General features: G+C 41.5%; 1 protein-coding gene across 2 annotated transcripts; it reads right to left on the reverse strand.

Annotated features, from left to right (window-relative positions):
• Positions 1-460: 460 nt before the first annotated feature.
• LOC307256770 (ATP-binding cassette sub-family C member 5) lies at positions 461-24,618 on the reverse strand. Of its 2 annotated transcripts, none has more exons than XM_080035862.1 (29): positions 24,362-24,618; positions 21,997-22,176; positions 21,359-21,514; positions 18,269-18,416; positions 17,148-17,381; positions 16,357-16,530; positions 15,603-15,750; positions 14,344-14,492; positions 14,092-14,199; positions 13,049-13,399; positions 12,491-12,562; positions 12,206-12,330; positions 12,036-12,108; positions 11,688-11,891; positions 11,359-11,484; positions 10,933-11,041; positions 10,639-10,823; positions 10,105-10,251; positions 8,921-9,050; positions 8,454-8,607; positions 6,052-6,180; positions 5,707-5,893; positions 5,270-5,359; positions 4,645-4,837; positions 4,376-4,535; positions 3,801-3,879; positions 3,586-3,699; positions 2,637-2,801; positions 461-1,700 (listed from the first exon to the last, which is right to left on the reverse strand). In XM_080035862.1, coding segments are annotated over exons 1-29 (4,185 nt in total). In that variant the 5' UTR covers positions 24,364-24,618; the 3' UTR covers positions 461-1,607. The 2 variants fall into 2 exon arrangements, with proteins under 2 accessions (XP_079891988.1, XP_079891989.1); XM_080035863.1 differs by having other exon boundaries at positions 21,997-22,179.

A 24,618-nucleotide genomic window follows, 5' to 3' on the forward strand; every position in this document is an offset into this window, starting at 1 on the left:
TGTAACTTTCCTAGACATTCACTTGCAGTTTTTTATAATCATTCATCAAGCTGCCATGGGTTAATTCTCAACATAAACAGGTGTAGGGCAAACTGTTAAAACCATCAGAATCCCAATGATTTAGGCCTGAGTGTAAAGTCCTTACATTTTAGTAAATAAACAAATAACTAGTCCACAATTTCCCTTTCACCCTTGTTAAGAACATGTACTTCAATAAGGTCAACTATTACCCTGTTAAGGAATTTCTGTTGTTTGCTAACAGCTGAGCTGTTTCCACAATTGCACATAACAGGCTGTTGCCAGCACATTACCAGCTGTGGAGCAGGATTGTTTGCAGCAAATGAAGAGACTTGAGCTACAAAAGGCATTATACCTATTTTATTTACAGTAGACCTTCCCTTTAAGTTCTCGATTTGAATGTAAAATATCTTAGACAATTGGACATCTGCATATATGAAAAATATTTTTATTGAAAAACAAGACTTTTAAAGACAAGAATCAAACATTAACAAAAGAATATTGCAACGAAACAATCTCATGTGTATAAAGGCAATCTTGAGGAATGAATGCAGAAGAAAGATATTGCACTCTTCATGATTGTTCAGCACACTTGATTATAAGGCAAAGGTTTACAATCTCCAACTTTGTGAAAACGTGAACATTTGAAGACACATCCTGATGTTGATCAGTGCCAGCTTTGTTGCAAATGAAATGGTTCAGAACCTTGATTGCAACTGTGATACACACTTTGTTCAACATCGTTATTATGTTGCTGGTATAGAAAATAATTATCAGTGTAAAATGTGCAGATTTTTAAACTCCACCATTTGGATTTAAAGGAAACATGAACTCATTAAAAAATAACAGTACTTAAATGCAGTCTAAAAACGCCTGCTTACATGGCGAACTCCATTATATAACCTGAAAATGTTTACAGCGCTAGGCACGTCTGCAATAATTTACTGGAACGACTGCATTACAACATTGAACTGAATGCATAAAACATTTGAAAAACAAACAAACAGTGAAATTAGACACAACCTCCTACTGTAGGAATGGTAAATATGTGATTCTTTTAAAGATATACTGTATTAGAAAAATCAATACTAAATAATAAATTGTTAACAGTAAATTCCTGCACTGTGAGGTCTTAGTTATGCAAATAAAATTACAAGAAACTGATCTGGAGTCTCACTGGTTAGCTGACCTCCAAAGGAAAAGGAAGCATCACATGTCCTTCCATGTCTCCACATGAAATATAAAGTGCTATTGCCAGAGTCCTTTCGCTGTTTCACTCTATTTAATTATTTGGCCTCCTGTCAGTACCTCTTGTGACATGGTGGCAAAGAGCAGAAGGCTGTTATGTCTTTGTTTGCATAGAGAGATTTGATGTGCCATTGAAAAATATTGTCCCTGGGTGTTCAGTTTGAAAATAAACAGACATTTTTACAGAGAGCACCTGTCGCAAAGTCTGTATTCCTTAACACTTCACTGTCACACCATGGCACTGATTGAGTTAATTGTGTTTTTTTTATGTGCAATTCAGGTATTCCACTGCATATTTTGTGGCGACACTGATCCCATCCAAAGTTCCGCTCCAGTGTCTTTTATTTGCTTTGGTTTTCTGATGCTTCGATCATTGCTCTGAATCTTGACTTTTCATCTGCCAGCAAAGCAGCAGGACTGTCAAACTCCAAAATCTAAAAAGAATGAAAAGGATAGAACAGTGATCAGTATTTATTATTTAGAGGTTCAACTTGCAAAATTCCGTGAGCTTGTTGTAGAGAGAACAAAAATAAAAACACATCATTTTCTCCTAGACTATTGCAACCCACGTTATTTCCCTCAGGCAGAGTATGAAAATAATTTGAATGTATGAGAAATGTTGTCGTCGGACAGCCGTGTTATGCTTCGGTGAATGACACAAGTTTCTGTAACCACCAGTGCTAATTGATCCCTCAGGGTAATGTACACCCAGCTGCTGACACTCAAATGTTGTTGCTGTTAACATGACTCAAACTATAAGATTTCTTGTATCTCTGCAATATTTTATGTCTTAAATTAAAGTGGAGTCAAATTAAAATATTGTATTACAAGCAAAGTTGGCACAGCTTCATTGGACACAGCAAACCTAACAACCAAATATCTGAAAATGTGCCATTTAATGCAAACAGCAAGAAACAGTCCATTCAGGGCAACTTGATTCATTTCTATGTAGCAACCCAACTACAGGGAGGCCTGAGAGCGTTGCTATGTGGTCATATTGGCAACACATTAGGGATCTTGTTAGCCCTGATGCATCCATCTCGTTTGATCCATCCCTCTCAGCTCTGTACACTAATGAATCCTTAGGTAAAGATGTTAAGTCAACCTATTAATGCGGGTTAAGGGGTGACATTGAAACTGGTAATCATTCATGTGTGTTTCATGTTCACTTCTTTATCACTACTACTACTGCATCAAAGCAAAACCATTTAAGTAAAATGTGCGCTGCCTCATCCAATCCATCGCCTCAAAGGGGCCAATTCACGCCGTAAATCAGAGGTGTTTCAACTTGGGAATGAGTTTTTTAACCGAAGGGGCCCAGAGTGGCGCGACCGGTGCGTTGCAATCAGTCATGTGTCATTTCTACACACCTGGCCGCTGTCCAGGACCATGACCCTGCTGCAGCTCATCACCGTGTTGAGACGATGGGCGATGATGAGGGTGGTGCAGCTGCCAAACGCACTGCGAATGGTCTCCTGGATCAGACGGTCTGTCTCAGTGTCGATGGCTGCTGTGGCCTCGTCCAATATAAGGACCTATAGAAGAGAAAGTAGCAAATGTTACAGATATAACAGAAAAAATGATAACAACTCAAAAGTGTAACTTTGGGGGTACATTTTAACAGGCATATTCTCAACAACCTTTCTTCAAAGGAAAATTGGAATAAACAAAACATTTAAATAAAAGCAGTCTTTTAAGTGAGCAGCTCAACAAGGTTTTTAGAGACATGCTCACTGTCCTATACCTTAGAACGGTAGCATATGATGGAAAATGAAGCGGTTTTGAAACCTTGACATTTTTTTATGTTTGGTTGCCGGTGTCTTAAATCCAAATTTACTTTGGATTTAAGATGATAGAATTATTCAATACTTAGAATTAGAATTACATGTAGACTAAATATGTTTTTGTAAACTAACTGCAGGGTCTGCAAATGTAAACAAATCCGCCTCCCCTTAATTAGCAAGTAGCAACAAAACAGGAGATGCCATATCCAAATAAAGAAACGGTGCTTTATTTAAAAAAAAAAAATTCTGGATATTACCACCAAATAGGAAAGCCTCCCACTATTTACTGTATGAATCTCATATCTAGTTCATGTTTTAGCAGTTTTTGGGATGAAGTCCTGATGCATACCACTAGAGGGCAGTGGTATCGCATGCCGGGTACATTATGCACACTGACACTTCTGTTGGAGAGGTTCTTTGTTCTCTCATCATAACACTGAGGAGAATCTTTTTCTTGAGCTGCTATAATCACCTATGCCAAACATGTCAATGTGAACTTCAGTATAATATACACAATCTTTTGCACAATCTGCACCTTGCTGTTGCGCAGCAGGGCTCTGGCCACACAGAGTAGCTGTCGTTCTCCCACCGAGAAGTTCCCTCCATTCTCTGTCACCTCTGAGTGGAGCGAATGAGGCAGCTGGCTGACCTGTGGAAGGTATGAGGACAAATATAAGGGGCCTATTCTATTCAAGTAATGCATGACTTAGCATAACCTGATAGTATACGTATAACCATCTTGTCACTTACCATCTCTTTTATATGCGTCTTCTCGAGAGCTTCCCATATCTGGGAATCAGAGTATTGATCCCACGGGTCTAAATTAGTCCTATTGGCAAGAAAAAACAGTTTCATTCATTAACTGGAATTAATGTTCACATATGGGTACAGTACACTGCCGATACTACCCTCCTACCCTTCAGCTGACTATTGTCAATTCTCACAAGGCATTGGTATCTGACTACTGGTGTAAAAGCAATGCTGATGTTTGGTTTTTGAATCAACCTTGACTTTCAATTAAATTCTGCTCAGTTTTGACAAACAAAATGTAAATTGTAACTTGTAAACAGGAAGGTTAACCGAAGGCACGCGATTGGACACTATGTACTGTATTATACAATAGTGTGACAGATGCCTAGAATGACCACATTGTTGCAACACAAGACACTGAAGTTTTTCCCACTGTAAAAGTCGACTAAGATCACATTAATGGTTGAGGAGTAGGCTTCATTCACTCTCTCTGCCCTGCCTTTTCAATTTTGCAGCTTTGGAACAATGCATAAGTTACAAAGCTTGTCAATACAAGTAATTATCATTCAGATTACCTGACTGTCCCGATGAAGAGCACGGGCTCTTGGGGAATGATGGCTAGCTTGCTTCGTAGGTCATCAAGACCAATCTCTGCAATATTGATTCCATCGACGATAATAGAGCCTCCGGTTAGCTCCACAAGTCTGAACATAGCAACACCCAGAGAGGACTTTCCTGCAAAAATAAGTACAGAGAAGATGTACATACATGTTGGAAAAAGAGTTTTAAAGAAACAGGCTGATGATTCTCCTGGCCGAGGGAGCTGCAAAGGGGCCAGCTATACCTGATCCTGTGCGGCCCACAATGCCGATGGTTTCTTCAGGCTTGATGTTGAAGGACAGTTTCTTAAGCACAAGCGGCAGACCCTCGCGATAACACATCTCCACATCCTGGAAGGTGATCTCTCCCTGCTGAGGCCAGGGGCGGGCTGGAGTGGCCGCTTCAGGACTTTTTCTGGGTGCTTCACTCTCTAGACACTGCGATAAGAAAAAACAGTGATTGTATCTGGTATTAATCAATAAATCTCTGTGGAGGTGCTAGGCCCCCCTTACAGAATTTTCAGCGATTTTTTTGTTGCATTTGAGACTGAAAAGAAAACATTTGTGTTGATATTTGTATCTTTGCAGTTTGATGGCTGTTGTGTGAAATAAGCTCTGGCATGTGCTCAGGAGTGTGTAAAGACCCCACACTGGGTTGCTATCTGCTTCCTGCTGTGTTTATCCCACATACAAAATCACACGCACGTAACGAAAAAGCACACGTCTGGACATGCCAACTGCTTTGTCATTCTGGGCTGGCCATGCATCTGATGGTGTGATTCTAGATTGAGTCAGTCTTATGTGAGGGTGTTCAATACGTCTGAGTGCAACATAATGCACTTTCCTCATTGAGCTAATCAATGCTCTCACCTTTATGTAATGATCGATCCTCTCAACTGATGTAAACCGAGCTTCTGTCTCGCTGAGCAGCCGCACCGTGAACTGAAACAAGCCAGTCAGCTGGGGGGGGGGAAAGAAAAGCAAAGAGATCTGGAATGATTGAAACTGACGCACAGAATACTACGGAACACTTACATTGATTGACATGTGCTGCTCCCTTTCAACGAACGGGCAGTTAACAACCAGAAAAATATTCAGCCTAATATACATCTTAAGGCAAAATGAAACCCTAGTAAAACCATTATATAGCTTTTGTTAGAAACAGAACGGAAGGTTCAGAGGATTTACTTTGCCATCTTTTCTTTCTTGCCTGTAGCTTGGAACCACCCTCTTTCTAACCCTTTACTCTACTAGGCCAGCCAGTGTCTTGATTAATTCTGTGTTACTACATGTGTTTGTTTACAAACCTGCACTGCATATGATATGGCCAGGCCTGCATAGGCTGGAGGGATCTGATTGTGCATGAAGACGATGATAAGTGCTACAGCAGTGATGAGAGAGATGCTGATGAGGTCCAGGCGGACAGCCAGCCAGCGCATGGCACAACTGAAGAGGTAGTTGGAGGCCTGGTTGGTGTCCAGTAATTCCTGATATCTGAAAAAAAAGAAGAGATAAACCAATTTCAGACAGAAAAAGAGAAAGCAGAACTATATCCTCACATGCTTACCTTGGAGTAAACTGAATTAATACTAGAGATAAAATTAGATTAAAGTTGAATGATCTCCATCTTTGAGCAACACTATTGTACTCACCTTTCAAGGAAGTCAGGGCCTCTTCCGTAGGCGTGGATTGTGGACAGTCCCTGAAGACTGCTGGTGATGTGAGAGGTGAATGGTGATTGGCTTATGTTCTCCAGGCGCTTCAGCTCACGAATCAGAATCCTTTAAATAGAGAAAGATATATATTTTTAAATAAAAATAATTTACGCTTGATTTGATTTGTAACCCTAAATGGTTGCGGAAATCCCAATGAGGGAAGTTTGCAGCACTGCATAATCGGAACGCTGATTGAAGATTAAAAATGGTAGGGTGTTGTGTGCAAATAGGCCCCCTCCGACATGAGGGGAACACATCTTTCAAATAAATGAAATAAAACTGATTAACACCAATAAGAACACTCTATCCTATGCAGTATAGGTTCAAAATAAACTGCATTTTGAAGTATGAAATGTTAAGTACAAACCTTTGTGAAGGTAATTTACTCTGGGTTTAAGATCTGAATTATTCATGTCACACTTCAGTCACACTAATATTGCTGCCATCAACTACTTATTCATTTTGTGAGACTTTGAAAATAGAACAGACTTGACACCTTATGAGTGAAACACCACTTAAACACCTAGAAATGGAAGATGCATTAGCTCTAATGACGCGGTTTCGTGGCAGACAGGTATCGATGACACAGTGGCCAGAGTGGGATATGGCCAACCACCAAGTGTTTTCACATTTCTACTATCTGATGCTCGTGCATTATGAGCACACTACGCTCACACACAGCCGTACAGTTGGAAGCCGTAGAGACACCAGACTTGCCGTCCATGTGATAGAGTGAGTGTTTGTTGTCAAAGGTGGGGTAATAGTTCTAGTTTTAGACATCGAGACAGAATAGAGAATTGCAAGACTCCCATGAATGACTTCTCATAAATCGCAGAAGAGAGTGAAGGGAAGGAACATGACACTTTCAATGGGAGATGTAGTCTGAAGTAACACCCAAAAATATCCTGGGATGCCGTAACTTTGTAAAAAACAGGAAGTGTTGCCAACGGCGATCACTACCTTTCTGTAACAGTCATCTCTCCCGCTTGGTTCCTGCGTGCTATTACTCTGTCAAAGTTCACCATTTATTGCCAAAAAAACAATGTCACTGAAAAGATGAATGAAGATATTCCAATAATGAAATCGATTCGTCAAGAGACAAACATGAATCAGAGATAAGACTTGTTGAATAAAACACTTATTTTTAAATCACTTCTTAAATTTCTTTTTTATAGACTTGCTTTTATGTGATGCCGTCTTTTTGTAGTCTTTCTCATTGTCTTTTTCGATCTATCAACTGTTAACTCAATTTTCACCATAACAATGATGTGTTCATATGGTTATGTGTATTGATTTGATGTATTTATGAGTATTTGATTTGTATGTGCTTTTGCTACCTCACTTTGTAAACTATTGTTTTTAAAGGTGCTATACAAATAAAGTTATTATATTATTAATTATAGATCTGATCTAAGAAACATAAAGAATTCCAGTTTATTTGGGTACTAGATATGAAGTGATTCATAACCACTGCCAGTGAGCAGGATAGTTGTGTGTGTGTGTGTGTGTGTGTGTGTGTGTGTGTGTGTGTGTGTGTGTGTGTGTGTGTGTGTGTGTGTGTGTGTGTGATTTATCATACCTATTCTCTTAACTACACCACAAAAACAATAGCGCAGAGTGTCATGTTCTTCTTGCTCTAACATATACAGGAAATAACAAGATGCTGTGGTTATTTCCCATGAAACCAGCAGGCCCTCGGTGGCTTCAGCTTTATTGCACAATCGCTGCAAAACCGTAAATAATGAATAAAGCAGAGTCATCAGATCCTCCAGAGCGCTCCCGCACCGAACAGAAGCTGGTAAGAATCAAATCAATGGGTGATAACGTTCTACACACTCGCAGATAAAGATGACTGTATCACTGCACTTCTTTCACTTTTTATTCATCTTTAGTATTCCTCATTCCCCTTTCAACACCCCCCTCCAGGTACTAATAAAACATTTTTGCATCACCTCATTCACTATCATTCCGAGTTGTTCTGCCACGTCTTCTTCTGTTGTTTATTCATTTAAAGTGTAACGTAGGCCATGCCTTTCTTTTTAAAACAAAGCCGGTGCAATTTACCCGATACAGAAAGCTAATTTAAACTGGCAGCATTATAGATAGATAGATAGATAGATAGATAGATAGATAGATAGATAGATAGATAGATAGATAGATAGATAGATAGATAGATAGATAGATAGATAGATAGATAGATAGATAGATAGATAGATAGATAGATAGATAGATAGATAGATAGATAGATAGATAGATAGATAGATAGATAGATAGATAGATAGATAGATAGATAGATAGAAATAGCAATTAAAACAACAGAAGTGGCGAAAAAGTCTGACCTGGCGACACGGTTGACTATGCAGAGGAAGGCTCCCAGGGGCACGATGGAGAGCAGGAACCAGGGGAAGACAATGCCCACCATCGCCAAGCAGAAGAGCACCAGAGTCAGGTTCTGCAGCAGCATTTCAGCTTGCATGGTGAGACGCACATCAACTGTAGCAAAAGGAGATATATTTTTTTTTCAGATACACTTTGTGGTGTCGGATCTATCTATCTCCATATGTGTCATAAAAAAGAGAGGGGTTTAGTTTACCCAAAACATATTATGCTTACAGAACAAAACCAACCCCCCCCCCCCACCCGAAAAACAGCAAGACAGAAATAATCACGCCAAGAAAAGGCACCAGTGAAGTGGATAAAACAGAGTCACTCCCTCAGGCGCTAAACCTGTCTTGTCTTGGCACTACACATCGTCAACCAGTTTGACTTCAGAGAGATTTCCCAGTCAAGACAAGTCAAGCCTCACCCTCGTCCATGTCTCTGGAGAAGCGGGTCAGGATACGTCCCAGAGGTGTTGTATCAAAAAAGTGCATGGGGCTGAGGAGGAGCCGGCGGAACAGCTTGTCGTGCAGCACAGAGGCAGCCTTCACCGTACACTGTCAACACAAACAGCAATGTGTTTTGAACAGGAGAACCTGACACATGTAAACACAATTGACTGAAAAGAAAGTTACGAAAAATAATCAATGGTTGGATAAACAGACAGTTGGAGGGGAAATCTTCTGTCAATGTGCTCAGCCTCACAAACACAAAAACAAACAATGGATAAATACAGCGGCGCTCATATGTTTCCATGCTGAGTAACAAACGCTGCTTCAACATATGCTAAGCAAGTGCGCAGTGGTGGGATGTTTTTTTTTCTCCTCGCACAAAGCAAGCTGTCAAAAGTAAATTTTATAATGAGTTTCCGGGAGGCTGACATAAAGGTCATGACCTAATGAGCAAGAGCCATTTCAACAATTGGACAGAAATCCCATGTGGCAGCAGAGAACAAATTAATTGCATTAATGGAATATTCAACACTCCCAAAGAAGTCATCACAGCCAGGGGTATTTAAAAAAGATTAGCCATCTTTGAAAAATTAGCAATTTCAAGTGGCACACATAAACGTGGGGACCTAACCCCTGCGATGCAGTGTCAGGATGGGTTAGCTTGAAAAAGAGGACACACACACCCGAAGGGTTCACTGACATGCACGCACACACATACTTCCATTCTCTCTGCCTCTTTCTGCCTCTGGAAGCACGCACCCACCCACCCACGCACACCCTCACACACACTCTCACACACACACGCACGCACGCAAGCACGCACGCACGCACACACACACACACACACACACACACACACACACACACACACACACACACATGTGTTTGTTGTACAGCTGTAAAACCTGGCATCAGAAAGATAAATGGATTTGGCCTACAGGCATTTTCAATTATAGCCCTGAAACCATTAGAGCGCGTACAAATGACAATAAAGACAATTAGGCAGGAGCACTTGTGCACCACTAATATATCAACTTTTCATTTTCCTTTCAATCCCGGGCTATCATTTTAAAGTTCATCGGCGATCAAGTGGACAGAACAAGTGACAGGAAGAGGGCAGTCAAGACACAAGAGACAAAATGGTGTGGGGGAAGCTTACCTTGACAAAAACCAGCCCTCTCACCGTCTTCAGCAATAACGCAGCACCCATGGAGCCGACGTAAATAGCTGTATAATACTGAATATGGGGGTTGAGTCTCATGCTGTTGCTCGCCATCGTGTCATTCTCCGAGATTAATGATGTGTTCTGAAGGCAGATGGAGCAACACATCACAAAGGTTGAGGAAAAAAATACTACATTTAATGAAACTTAGAAAAAAAGCACACTTTGGCAAACAAAGAGTTCATGGAGATCAATCAGTTCAATGGTGTTTACTATTCCCATCACATTTTTTCTCAACAGCAGCCACCGCCTGCTTTGCTGCACATCTGTTTCTTCACTGCTCCTGCTTGTTTTTAATTACGTTTACCGCTGTGCTGGTACTTTTTTTAATCAAGCACATTCAGATTAATGCGCAGTCGCCTCCCACAACAACTCACTGAAAAATCAGTAGTTCATTTTCTTTTTGGAAGCTAAATACAGCCAAACAAAGAAGTGTCTGTTATAGTAAAGCAGGACGGTCTCCAGACTCACCCCGCTGCCCTGCCTGATCCAATGGCTCAGCCACCAGTTACTGAAGGCTACGCTGCCTGTTGTGGAGAGGAAGAGGAAGATGTTGATGATGAAGACGACTGGACCTCCTGCTGCTTTGATGTAGGCCCCATACACAGACCAGGCAACTGCACCCGAGCCCTTTTCTTCAGCTTTCATCAGTTTTTCTGAACAAAAGATGCACGGAAGAAAGAGAGAAAGAAGTTACTCGTGAACTCGTGAGCATTCAGCATTAATTTTACATTGAGCAAGATGAAAAGCGGCAGGGTCTCTCACCTCCTATCTTGTGCTCCTTTGGTATGACTGGGGCAATATCAACAGCCCTGTCAACCTTTTCTGCACTTGCCCTCTGCTCTTTGTTTTTTAAATTCTCTTTCACCAGATTCTAAGCGACAAAACCAGTACAAAAAGAGAAAGGGAGTTTTGAAACATGCCAGCGCCACATATCACAGCAGTAACAATATCACCCTGGAAGTCATTTAAACAGATCTGTCAGTGACAGGGTCTTTAGCAGCTCACCGGTAAATCAAAATACACATAAAAGAATAAAAGGCCATGTATGTATTAACATTGCCGAGCTATTGGCAATGCCTTTCTGGGCTTATGAATTATTTAGCTTGTAATGTTCAATGTAAGTGTGTAGGAGAGGAGAGTGGGGGGGGGGAATATGTTCCCTTTCAAAGGGGCTGATCTGATGCTTACCTCTTGTTGCATGCTGTTGAATAGGGAGGCATAGTCACGCTCTTTACCCATTAGCTGAGCATGGGTGCCATACTCAGCAATCTGCCCATCCTTCATCAGAATGACGTTGTCGCACTCAGACAGATACTAAGGGGCAAAAAGCGAGGCAAAACAGTAAGTATTTGATATCGCAGACACTTTGCAGACATTAAGAGCTTTAAATGTTAATCAGCTTATCGGGATTGCTTTTAAAACGTCTCCCTTCTGGTTATTAAAGGAGCCATAAACGGACACTACAAAAATACACATCAGTCATTATGCGTACAAATTGACGGACAGCCCCTCCTTACCTGAAGCTGGTGGGTTACGAAGAGCACTGTCTTGCCCTTGGGGACAGCCTTGATAGCTTTATGGAAGACATGGGAACCCACACAAGCATCGACAGCGCTCAGAGGGTCATCCAGGAGAAGTATGGGCCGTTCACTGTAGAGGGCTCGTGCCAGACTAACTCTCTGGCGCTGCCCTCCACTCAGATTGGCACCCCTCTCTCCAATCTAAAAAAAGAAAGACAAAAAAAAACTCAATAAAACTCTCCAGTAGAGTAGTGGTTGCCCTGAATTGCAAGCAGTCAGTAAACTAAAACTCCTACACACTTCATTGGCCATGAGTAAAGAAGGATATTACTGAGAAGCAGATACCTCCGTCATGTCTCCATATGGGAGCTCTGCGAGATCTGTGAGAAGACAGCAGGCTTCCAGGACATTATTATATCTGGAAGGGAAGAAATGAGGATGAAAACGTGAACATCTTTAACCTCTGCTGCTTTTGTTCTTCATAACTCCTATACTACACGGTTAGTTTATCTTACTTTTCTGGGTCATACGCGTTTCCGAACAAGATGTTCTCCTTCAGTGAGTCATTGAGGATCCAGGCTTGTTGTGACACATAAGCAAAGCCATCACTGGCAGCCACGTTACCTTCTAACAGGGTCATCTGCACCACAAAAACAAATGGGTCAGAGGGAGAGAAAACACTTGTACCATTCCTTTTCATATTGTAGGTTGTGAATACTAAAGCTATCTTTGATACTGTTATTCATTCCTCTCCTGTCTGAAGAGGGAAACATGAACTCAGCAGTCTAGTTGAATCTCACCTGTCCCAGTAGAGCTGACAGAAGAGAGCTCTTTCCGCTACCGACACCTCCACAGATTCCAACCAGTGAACCCTTGAAAAGGGAAAAAAAAGTGGCATTGAGGGAATTACATAAAGCAGAACAATATATTGATTCCTTAACTGAAAAAGTTCTTTTATCCAGTTAAAGCTATAGTGTGTAACTTTTTCATATAACTGAAAGTTGGTTACATTCAAGCGATTGCCCAAAAAATTGATTAAGCCTATCAGCTCCATGAAAGTCTCTCTGTATTTCTCAGTATGGCAGCGTTTATAAACTGGTGTCACTGCCTGACACTGGTGCAGGAGCGCAGAATATTCCAAGAAGCGCCCCACAAATTATGTCGGTTGTTGATTGTACTGCTAAAAAAAAACCTGGACATACAGCAGCAGGTATAAAATCCACGCGCAATCACCGAAGGCTTACCTCATGTTGATGCGCCCAGTGTTGTTGTAATTCCTCAGAATTCCTCATGGGGGGGGGGGGGGGGGGATAAAAGTTACGCACTATAGCTTTAGTGTACATGTTTTGTGTTATTACCCTCTTAATGCGTAGGTCGATGCGGTGCAGGGTCTTGTGCAGTGGGGGTCGTATGCTCTGGGTGGAAGAGATGGTGCTTTGTGGACTCTCCTGCTCCATATTTGTGAGGAGACTCTGTGCGTTGGGAGCTTCCTTGTTTCCTTTGCCGTCCTCAGTGGAGATGTACAGGGTGAGCTTCTCCCTGCGAAACATGCGCTTGATCCCCCCTTGCTTCTTGGGGGGCGCGTTGGGCTTTGCTGCGGGAGGGCGCGCTTTTTCCCAAGCCAGTGTGGCGTCCTGAAATTCCACAGCGTTGCTAGGATCTTCCATTTTGACCATAACAGTCTCTCTGTCATCCATCATAAAGAGCCTCTGTAGAGACATTGGATAACACAATTTAACAACTCAAGTCAAACAAATGACTACTCTTTTTTGCTTCTGTGAAAATGTAAAATAAATGTATCAAAACTAGCTCAAAGTGTTTGCCTTTGCTTCTGGCAAAGCAAAAGCTTGTACAAACATGATTTAATGTACTTGAGGCAGAATGAAGAACGTGCAGCAGCAACAGTACATTCCTCAGTTTCGCTGTAGGTACAGTCCAACCTGTTTTTGATGGCCTCATTACTTTATTATGCACTACATTGGAAGTAAAACCACAGAAAGCCTCAAACCTTTTGGTGCATTCCTTGCAGAGATGATTGCTTACTTAACCCTAGCTGGCTCTCTGAAACCATCTCTCACTAACATGCAACTTTTCCATGTGTTTGGAATACAGTATGTCAAAAAATGGCGATGGGGTGTTGACAGAGCACCTTTTGATTTGTTGACAGAATGGTAAAACCTGCTTGTCCACTGTCATACTATAGTCACATCCCCTAGAGCTACTTTACTCTGTTTACCTTTGTCTATTATTCCTATACAAAATATTGTGGAAAATCCTGTTGTGTGTAAGAACATGGACTGGGTGCATTACATGACAACCATACCAGCTATCCTTGTGTTGTTGGCTAAAAGTCATTTATTTGGCTCTGTGACACGGGCAGTACACAGACTATATTTCTCACCTGAAATCTTTTGACTGCCACAGCACCCTCAGACAGTGCCCTCACAGCCAACGGTGTGACTTTCAGGGAAAAGGTCATGGAGTTGAAAACTGCAACCACAGTGAAAGCCTGAGGTAGATTTGTAGAGAATGGGGGACAAAACATTAGCTAATTGATAAAGCATCCTTTCTAAGGAGTGCTGGGCGCATTTTAATCGATCATAACACTACTATACTGGAGGGAAAGACAGAAAATACACATGTTATGAAATACCTCAGCTGCAGTCAGGTCATAGCCCAAAGCCATATGTAGGGTGAAAGTGCACGCACTGGCTATCACCACTACGATGGGAGCCACACCCACTGTGAGACTCTGGACAACCCCAGCTTTCTCCAGTATGCTCCTCTCTTCTGATCGCACTTCTGTTTGGGGAAAACAGAGAGAGAGAGAGAGAGAGAGAGAGAGAGAGAGAGAGAGAGAGAGAGAGAGAGAGAGAGAGAGAGGGAGAGATGGGGGGGAGAGAGAGAGAGAAAGAGAGAGAGAGAGAGAAAATAGAGTAAGGGTGATTTCCTAAAAGGTTCTCCAGTGAACATACAGTCAACAATACCATAAAAGTCACTAACTAACCAACGCAGAGAGTGGACGGAAATAGATATAAGAGGGATGACAAGGGCCCCCACATCCATAGATGGTGTGAAAGGGGCTTCAAAACCTGCTGCTGAGCCTTGATAACTGTCCAAGTGTAAAGTTCTGTCCCTCTTTCGGCAAGTTTGCATCTCCCAAAATGCAAATGCTACCTTCATATTCAGCCATTCCATAGGGTGCAAAGGAACCTGTGCATCTTTAATTCAGCTCAAGATGCACTGCGTGTGAAAATAAAATAAATAACTAATAACAAGTTTTGGACGCTATTGGCAAAAGTCAAACACCCCAGGATAAAAAAACACGATAATGACATGGCAACAATAGTTGCATTAAGTTGAATGCCAAATAATGATCACTATAATCGGTAACCAAAGGACATCAGTGAAAAGGAGTCCCACCTTGCTATTTTGAGGCATGATTAAAAGGGAAAAATAATCCTTATCCACAACCTACAGCAAAGGCATTGTGGGAAAAAAGACTATAGCTAATTAACGGATGAAGCAGCCTCGACAGTCATTCAGGGTATCATAAGGCCCCCTAACACCTTTCAAATTAACCTTGAGGCCATGGGATTTAAACTGGCCTTGATTACCGATGATGGCACAGGGAAAGACTTAAACGGTGCAAGCTAATGAAAATGGATCTAGGGTCAGGGTTATCTCCCTAGTTCACTAAAGAGGATACGTCTAATTTCAGCTGATAAACTCAACAATTAGTTACTAATTTGCCATGGTAACTTGTTTTCGAATGAGGTGCCTCTTTATTCTAAGTGGTTTGAGAACAAAAAGCATCTCTTAGAATGCCATCCCCTCCTGACCACAAAAAATGAAATGACCGTGACATGATATTGTATTGAGTCATTTGGTGGGAAATGATGGGTCACTCACTGTTAATATTCTGTGCAAAGGCGTCTTCCCAACAATACATCTTGATGAACTTTATGCAGCCCAAGATCTCGTTCATCAGCCTCACGCGTTGGTCAGTCACCGTCACACACTTCTTGCGGAAATACGCCGTCAGTCTCGATGCCAGCATCTGTCCAGACAGGGAGCAAGAGGAAATGATGACAAGCGCAAATAAGTGGCGGGGGAAGGAAATGAAAGCAGACACAATCACATTATCTGTGCTGCAAGCCTGTCTGGGGGGGACCAGAGTGATAAATGCCTTTCACATCAAATATCAGGGTCTCCGGGGCTCTCAGGCATGTGGCCCAGACTGAGTGTAATTTGACAATAACAGCTACAAAGTTGACAGGAGATTGATAGCCAAAGAGTTATGATGCTTTTAAAAAAAGTGCTGGTTGTAGCCTGAATTAATGTTTAAGATACTACAAAGTGATGAGTATTCATGTCTTCAACTAACTGAATAAAAAAAAAGTTGCAGCAAAGAAATTAAATCAAGTCAAGAATTCAGAAATGACTCTTGTCATTAACTCTTTTTTAAAACTTTTCTGCAACTTCATTTTGGTTGTTGACAGCAATTTACATTATATTCAAAAAACACTGACAGTTTTAACTTTTTTTTTTAACCTTTATTTATACAGGTATATCCCATTAAGAACGAAGACTCTTTTGCTTGAACTGAACAAGCTTTTTTGATCCTTTGCCTCACTGTTACAAATTGTTCTAGCTCAGGTCTTACCATGATTGGGTAGAAGAGGATGAAAATGGCTGACCCCAGCAAAGCAGTGGGGCCCAAGAAGTATGCAGTGTAGGATAGACCCAGTATTCCAACCAGGGGCCCCCCGGCCAGCAGGCAGCCCAATGACACTGCTTCATACAGCCGCTGGCCATCACTGGAGCAGATGTTAATCAGCTGGGTAGAGAGAGACCGGGATTTATGGAACAAATGACACAGAAAGTATCACCACACTAACTAAGACTAAAAGCAACTTTACAAATACAGTTGTCCTAATTCCCAGATTAACTTGTCGGACAATGATTACTTTTTAAGATGTGTTGTTGTTCAAACGTTCTGTGAACACAGGTTTACAGGCAGCTCTCAAGGCCATCGGTAGCAGCTAGCCAAGAGACAGAACTGATAGCGCCAGTCGGCAACACCATTACACATATTCCTTGGAGGGAGGGGATGACGTGAAGGGTAATACGTATCTGTGTGTGCAACTCAGTAACAGGAGCTACCGCTGCTTCGTTTGCATGTCACAAGACGTCTTGGGCTTTTGTAAGTTATCTCTGTAACAATCTCAATAAAGTACCTCCTTGATCATCCATAGACCTGCCTAACTAGTCATTTGAAGTATACCTCAAAATCCCCCACATCGACTATGTTTTTGTTTGTTTTAAACCTGACAACTGATTTTAACTTGTTGTGGGAAAAAAACTTTTTAACTTGTGTTTTGAAATAAAATAACTATTATATTATCATTATTATCTGCATGTGGTGTCCCTGCAGGGTTACTGTATATCACCTACCTCGCCTGGACCGATGTCCTTAGTGCTGCGTAGGCGAAGGATCTTGTTGAAGGCGAAGGTGAGCGCTGCCCCACGGAGGCGTGCTGCGGTGCGGTAGTTGACGGCCCACATGAGCGCCAGCGACCAGGAGCGCATCAACTCCGTGAGGAAGATCCCGCCCACCAGACACAGGCCATACGGCACGCACGTCTCTGAGCTCTGAGAATACTCCAGCAGAGCTCGCACCAGGAGAGCCTAGGGGATGAAAAGGAAAGGCTACAATTAAGGGAATAGATAGAGATCAGCAGGATAGGAACCAAGCCCAAAAAGAAAGATGATTATTATGAGAAGATAATGAAAGAGAATATTGTCACGTGTATATATGTCATACATTTCATGACTCCCTGACTCCTTGATCAACTCACAGTAACAAATTAAAAAAAAATACCTTCACAATCCTTTAACACATTTAGACATATTATCTTACATCTGACAAACTGTACCTGTAACTGTTTTAATTAGGCTATATTGTGCTTTCACCCATTTCATTTTAATTGCAGCCATTAGTCAGGAATATGAGACACATGCATCATTGTGTAAGAAGTAAATCCACTTAATGCAATTAGTTGTAGGAAGTAGGAGCCAGGCACATATTGTATAAATACCATCACATTTAAAAATAAACAGCTTAGAGCAGGAGGAACAATGGGATCAACTCAGTAATATCATAAACTGCAAATTCCAAACCCATAATGACCCTTTATTTTAAGGTGATTATTGAAAATGTCTGATGAGAAATGTTTATATAAATCAGCACTTTGAATCTCTGTTGGCTGATGCTCAGCTATGGGAGATTTTTTCTTTAGATGGGAAATCTAGAGTTAAAAGGTTTGGCAGACAATGGAACAAAACAGCATATTTCTTGACCAAAGCATGACTGGCTGATCTATGGTATTAGTATGAGTTTCACTATCTAAGGCTTTGAAATCTCCCAGTATGGTTTAATTTCAATTTGCAGACCAGCGTGAAACAGGATAAAGCGATTTTCAGAAAATACACACAGACTTGGGACCACGCTTGAAGGCAAAATTAGCCGACTCAGTGGAAAATAATAGGAAAGAAGGTTTTAGACTGGTACTCACGGGCCCAACAAAGCATGCCACCATTGTAAGGAGGAGGGAAAAGATGGCCACCAACATTCTGGTTTTGCAGAACCTCCAGAAGACTCTTGTCAGGGACGCCCCCTCTCGCCCTCGTCTTTTCAGCTCATCGAGCCACAGAATTTCAAGCCTGGAACCGTGAAAACACAGAATGGTGTCAAGTTATATGACCTTACAGCTCAACTAAGCATCATTACATTGTTATTAAACTTGATTTGCTGAATGTTTTTTCCCCACTTGCATCATCACTCTTGCACATGATGTTGAAGATAATCTCTGCACCCCAGAATATGTGACAGGTGCTTTGGAGGAGGTTGCAGCAAACAATGGAAGGCCCAACAGCACACATGAATTGTATGCAAAGTGTTGTCATAGCATCAATCCACTGTATTGTCAAAGTCAACATTTGTGAAAGAAAAAAAATATCGTAAGTGAAAAGAATACGTTATGCATTGTTATATTTCATAAACTTAAGTTAATTCAAAAATGTAGAGTTGCACTTCCAATTTATCAGACTGTCCAAAAGTACAATGGGTGGCTATTACTGTCTGGCGGTTGAAAATCATAAAAGCAGTATTGTTTGGCCGCTAAGCTGTTAATAAAGGTGACCTACAATTCACAATTATGAATGATGCATCTCTTAATTAGACTGAAAAAGGAAAGGTTCTACCAAACATGTTAAATATGCGCTAATGTATTATTGCTGTATAATGCCCCTTGAAGAGGATAAAATATCTTGTTGACCAAATGCATCATTGGTAATGACTCCATAAAGCAGCACCAGAGCAGCTGCAGAAAGTCATTTTCACCCTAATGACTTTATTAAAAACGTATCAGAGACAGACAGAACATTAAACCAACTAGACTCACACACACACACACACTGATAATTACTACTTCCCTGGAAATGAGACGTCTATGCGAGCAATACATTTTGTGCTGCTCTTAAACCATGCATTGAGCTACATAATGGCACATATTAACACACTATACTTTCAAAGTCGTGCATTTATAGTTATAGTCATAATTAAAATAATTTCCAAGACATCCAAATCCTCAACACAACAGCAGGTCTTTAAGTGTGTCCGTGGCCCCACACACATAAATTAAAATACAAGCACTGGGGGCAACAGAATGGGATTCAAAAGGAGGAACGGTTTGCTTTTTAAACATAGCTGAAATGTTCCTAAAAGCCTAGCTCAGTTTGCCAGATTGGCAAGCAGAGCCGATGTTTCGAGAGTGTGTTGGCCAGGACATCACATTCAAGGTTCGCACCTCACTGAGCACCAACAAGTGTCAACTCTCCCATGGTGCTTTTCCCATTCCCCCAACCTCTCGCCATCGTCTCAGCTTTGCATCGTGAGTTGCGTAACTGTTCTAGCTATGTAAACACAAAATGAAGACGTCCCGACTCTGAGGCGCTCATGCACACACCATCGCCCACCCGTGCCAAGGCGATAGCTTTGTAGTCCACTGCTGCTTGGCCTTCTATGTGCACTTTAGCACACAAAGCAGCAGCAGCAGCACTAAAGCTCCAGGCCCGGAGCCAGAGCCTTTTTAGAAGCACAGGTCATCTACAACTGAAACAGTTGTCACCAGATACAACTTCCTCAAACAGACACTTTCCTCTATACTGCCAAGTCCTTGCACCATGACTTGACAGCACTTGAGTGATGGAAAAATCATTGGGTTTCTTTACAACTAGTTGTAAAAACTAGATGTCCCTAATGACCTTATTGTAAGCCTTCTTAAGCGCATTAATACAAGGCATTTCTCAAGCTTGGGTTTGGCAGGAAAACAATGACTGTTAAAGGTACCAGCCTGGCTCCAGTCAATGACAGCTACTGAAAGTGACAGGGAGACTTGGTGTATCACAGGTAGAGGAGTTAATGACATAACCACCCAAGTCAGGCACTAACTCTTACTGTACTGTATTCTCTAATCCTTGCTATACATAGCAGCCTCCCATGCAGGCACAATGTACATGTGTCCCTGAAGGACGTCTGGAACACATTAAATCCTACACAGTTGTTTACATGTTTACATGGCAGGGAATCATATATTTCATTCTAAGAATTCTACCTTGGACTTGCACTTTTTACTGACGTCAACGTTTTTCACTACATTCATCTTCATAATTTGATTAGTTGCAAACTAGTAAGGTAATTTTCAACGCTTAGGTACAATATCAACTGAAACAGGCCCTATAGTAGTAGCTAAACCTGTTTCGTAGACACACCCTGTGTCAACAGTTTTATCAAGTTAGGACAAACACAAATCCAGGGACAAGGAAGCATTCCAGCATATGAGTGCTAGGTGACCTCTGGGTGGGATAGCATATAGAAAGATGCCATGTGCAGTCTACTGTTTGTCTGGCAATATTCTATACTCATATCCAAAACCCAACTCTATTCTACTTTAGTCTGTCTCTCAGCCCTTTTCACCTTCCCCAACAATATAGCCTATACTGTATATACATTTTTATCTTTTTTAAAGACCTCCCTACACTGAGTTACTTCCTGGAGTGCTTTATTTTTTATCTATTCATTTTTCACATTAACACTTAAAGAGTGCATTCATTGTTCATGACAAAAGTTGAACCACACAATAAATCTCTCAGAGGGCCATAAATGTGTTTGAAGTGACTGTTAAAGTTCCACCAGACTCCCTTTCTTTCCAGCAGAACCAAAAAACAGTGTCACAGTAGATTCCCATGAATGGTTAGGTCATATATAGGAGTGGTCACCCATGTCTCATGAACCTACGCATCACACACACTATGCAGACACAAGGTAATGTCTCCTATGAGGGCGATGGTACATTCACAATGCACAAAATGCAGTAGGTAGAGAGACCCTATTTCGGACCCCACTCCCAAAAAATCGACTTTGAGCTCTATGATGGTGATGGTTGAGTTCCATTAGTCAAATCTTTCCATAAAAACAAAAGTTTGACAACTCACGAATGAAACGTTAGCAGTTTTCTGGGAATGCTGTGTTTCAGCCTCAAATAGAGTTTTCTGAACACTGCCGCAGGTCACTGTCATCAGGCAAACCTCAGCCATTACCTCACCTTTGGCAGTTGACTTCAGAGGCTTCGTGGCAAGACAGTCCCCATACATCATCTATAGACATGCTGGATGCCTTGAAGGCCTTTAGAGCCAGTGGGGTGAGCCAGTGTAGAGTCATAAATGAGAAGAGGCCGGCGTTATCGACTGGGTGCTGGTGCCTGGAATAGAGAAGAAGAAATACAGAAATGGGCGAGATGTCTAAAAAGTGCAGAGGTGCTATGTCGGGGGAGCAGGCCCACACGTAGGCTACTGAAAAAAAAGAAGCGGCGCCTTCGCTTGGCAGATTTGGACGAAAAGGTGAATAATTCCCACAGTGTTTGAACAGTCATTTGCACACTCTTCACAGAAATCTGAGAGAGCAGCGAGAAAAGTTCCACGGCAGTATATCAGTCGGCATATGTTCAAACACTGCGCTGTTGCCGGGGGATAAGTTTCTCACCCCTTATCATAGCCTCCTGCTACTCCCCCAACTGACAGCACGTCAGGCAGCAAACACAACACGTGTGAACCTTTTGTGTCTATGTGTGTGTTTAAATGGATGTCTGCCTGTCTGTCAATGTTTCAGCCAAAACACTGTCTGTGTTTATCTGGCTCACTGTCAGCGAGACGCCACATGAACCGAAATACAAATGTTGTTTACTTGTGTGTTATTCTGAAGGGCTTCAAAAGCTGCAGGCTCTGCCGGTAGCGGCCTCGTCTCTTTGGGCCCCTCTCCACTGATGCTTCCTCTTCCTCGAGCTCTGGTAGCGTTTGCAGGGAGCACATTGGCAGGCCGTCCACCTGCCCAGCTGCTTCTAGGGCATCGGGAAACATGGCTGGCCTTCTGGGGGAGAGAGAACAGAACGAAGATATTCATAGGCTTTAGATATGTGAAAATAGCCTGCAAACATATAAAATACAGAATTGTACCCACTGGTAACTGGGTATGCCAGTACATAGAACAAAAAATTCTTGTTTTTAAGGAAAATAAATAACTTCTGAAAGAACCCACATCGAAGAACTAGGTCTCCAACTAACAATTATTTTCACTATTGATAAATATGCCAATAATTCTCTTGATTAATCAGTGAGCTATTTGTTCTGGAAATGGTCAGAAAATAGGGGAAAATAAATGCCATTCACTGTATCAACAGAGCTCGAGCAATTGTTCACATTAGAGGAGCTGGGACCAGTGAATCTTTTTTTTTTAAACTGACTATATTGTTACCACAATCTTTGCGGATACATTCTTCCCACGGCTGCAACAATCTGTTCGGATAGCGATAGTGATACGGAAGACTACAGTTTATTTGTTTTCAAGATATCAAGAGAAACATTTCCAAGTACAGTATGACATTTGAGCTAAACTCTCAGCGGGTATAGGGAAAGAATGAAAGACAGTAACTAGCCTGTTCCCTTTTAACCCTCCGAGAACTAATAGAGAGAAGGGCCAATGTTGTGCCGAATCACCCTCCGAGACACAGATAGACTTGAGAAAACACCTTGCTCAAGAGGTCACGGCCTCTCTCTGGCATATACAACTAAAGTGTTTATCTATTTAAAGACGTCCTGCCAGCAGCCACAGGAGCTTGGGAGCAGACATCTGAGCTGCCAGCATGTTCTGTCACTGATCCCCTCTCTATACGGCAAAGCTCTGTGACAAGGTCGGCCAAACTCTGTGTGGGGGTGCAGATTGGCTGCCCAGAGAACGTGGTCAATGATAAGAGTCAATACGGATGACGCACACTGAGTTACATAATATCAATCAATACAAGTTCAGCTGATAAACACACGGCAACAAATGTATCCCTGTGTGAAAGTGTGTGTTTGATGGGGGGTGGGGGGAAACGGCATGAAGAGAGGTTTTGTTTCCTCTTGCAGCTCTCAGTGCCTATATCATGTGAAGCGTTGTCATATGGCTGTGAACTTTTACAGAGATTTCTTCCTAAAGACAGACCGCTTGTTGTTCATTTCAGACAAGACATGTAGTGCATCCCACATACATATCAACTGACTACAAACTGTCAGGAAGACTCAAGTCTAGATCGGCAACAAATGTTAAATACATACATTACATTCCCCAAGAACTCCCTGAAAACTATATGGTCAGGTCTGGTCTGTACCGGAAAGAAAAGTATAATCCATTTCATTCCCCAAAAACTTCCTAACTGTTAATTAGTTTAATTATTGAACCTGCCTGTCAGGTCTGTCAGGTCTGGTCACAGCATGTTTTGATAGGTAGTCAGAAAATAAACACTATGTTAGTTTTTGCGTTTAAAGGTGCAGTGTGTAATATGACATCATCTAGAAAGTTCTAGAAAGTTCTAGAATGCAACGCTCCCTGGGTAACCCCAACCCTTTAGAATAATAACAGAAGCTACAGTGGCCTTCAAGGACAAGAACAATTCTAAATTTTAAACAATGCACCTGATGACATTCCAAAACCATGGATTCCTCCATAAGACCTGCCTGCTCAATGTACAAAGTGTAATATTAATATTTGTAATTCTCCGCTCAGGAGGATAATTCAGATTATTGGCGGAGGTGATTTTACACCAATGAGGACATATTTATGAATGAGGATATTGATTTTAGCTAATAAATTACTTAAATTTTTACACAGTGCCCCTTTAAGAAGACTAGGCTACATCTTGTGGTTATAGAAAATGTTAGATACAGATGTTGTGCATCTTTTACCATTTTTAAAAGAAAGATGAAAGATTTATAAATCAAATGTCTACTAGTTATCAATTTAAATAAAAACAACTTTTTACCACATTTCAAAAACAATTTCAGCTAGAAATAGCCTACTGCCCAATTGCTTGGTTTACTTTGCCAATATCACCGTTATTTTGCCTCATCATCACAACACAATCTCTACAATTACTATCACCAATGTTGTAGCCTAGACATAGCCTATATACTAGGCCTATATGTAAAAGGGTTGTAGTGCTGCAGTGTAACTGTAATAATAGCTACAATCATTTATTTTAGCTGACTGAAGTTGTCATTCACAATGCACTTACATTCAAGTCGGCCTTGCTCGGGTCACCTTAGTAGCAGTACAGATCTCGGATGTTGTGTTTATAAGCAGGAAATGCTGGAGAAGATGCAGTGGACCATGTTTCCTCTTTTGTAAGTGCTGTCATTTAACCTCAACTTGTTTTTGACAACCTCACAGACGCATCTTCGTCTCCAGCGTCGGCGGACCGGGGCTCAAATGAAAACATGAGCATGAAAAACGGTGAACTTGAAGGCTCACGTGTACACAGTACGTGACGCT

The sequence above is a fragment of the Ammodytes marinus genome, assembly GCF_949987685.1.
Source record: "Ammodytes marinus genome assembly, chromosome: 10".
NCBI classification, from domain to species: Eukaryota; Metazoa; Chordata; class Actinopteri; order Uranoscopiformes; family Ammodytidae; genus Ammodytes; species Ammodytes marinus.

Bases quoted from the DNA above. Each gene is read 5' to 3' on its own strand.
- LOC307256770 (XM_080035862.1), bottom strand. The intron at 12,109-12,205 runs GTAAGATAAACT...CTTCCCTTCCAG, and splicing joins AACGCGTATGACCCAGAAAA to ATATAATAATGTCCTGGAAG. The intron at 6,181-8,453 runs GTCAGACTTTTT...CTCTATTTAAAG, and splicing joins ATAGTCAACCGTGTCGCCAG to GATTCTGATTCGTGAGCTGA.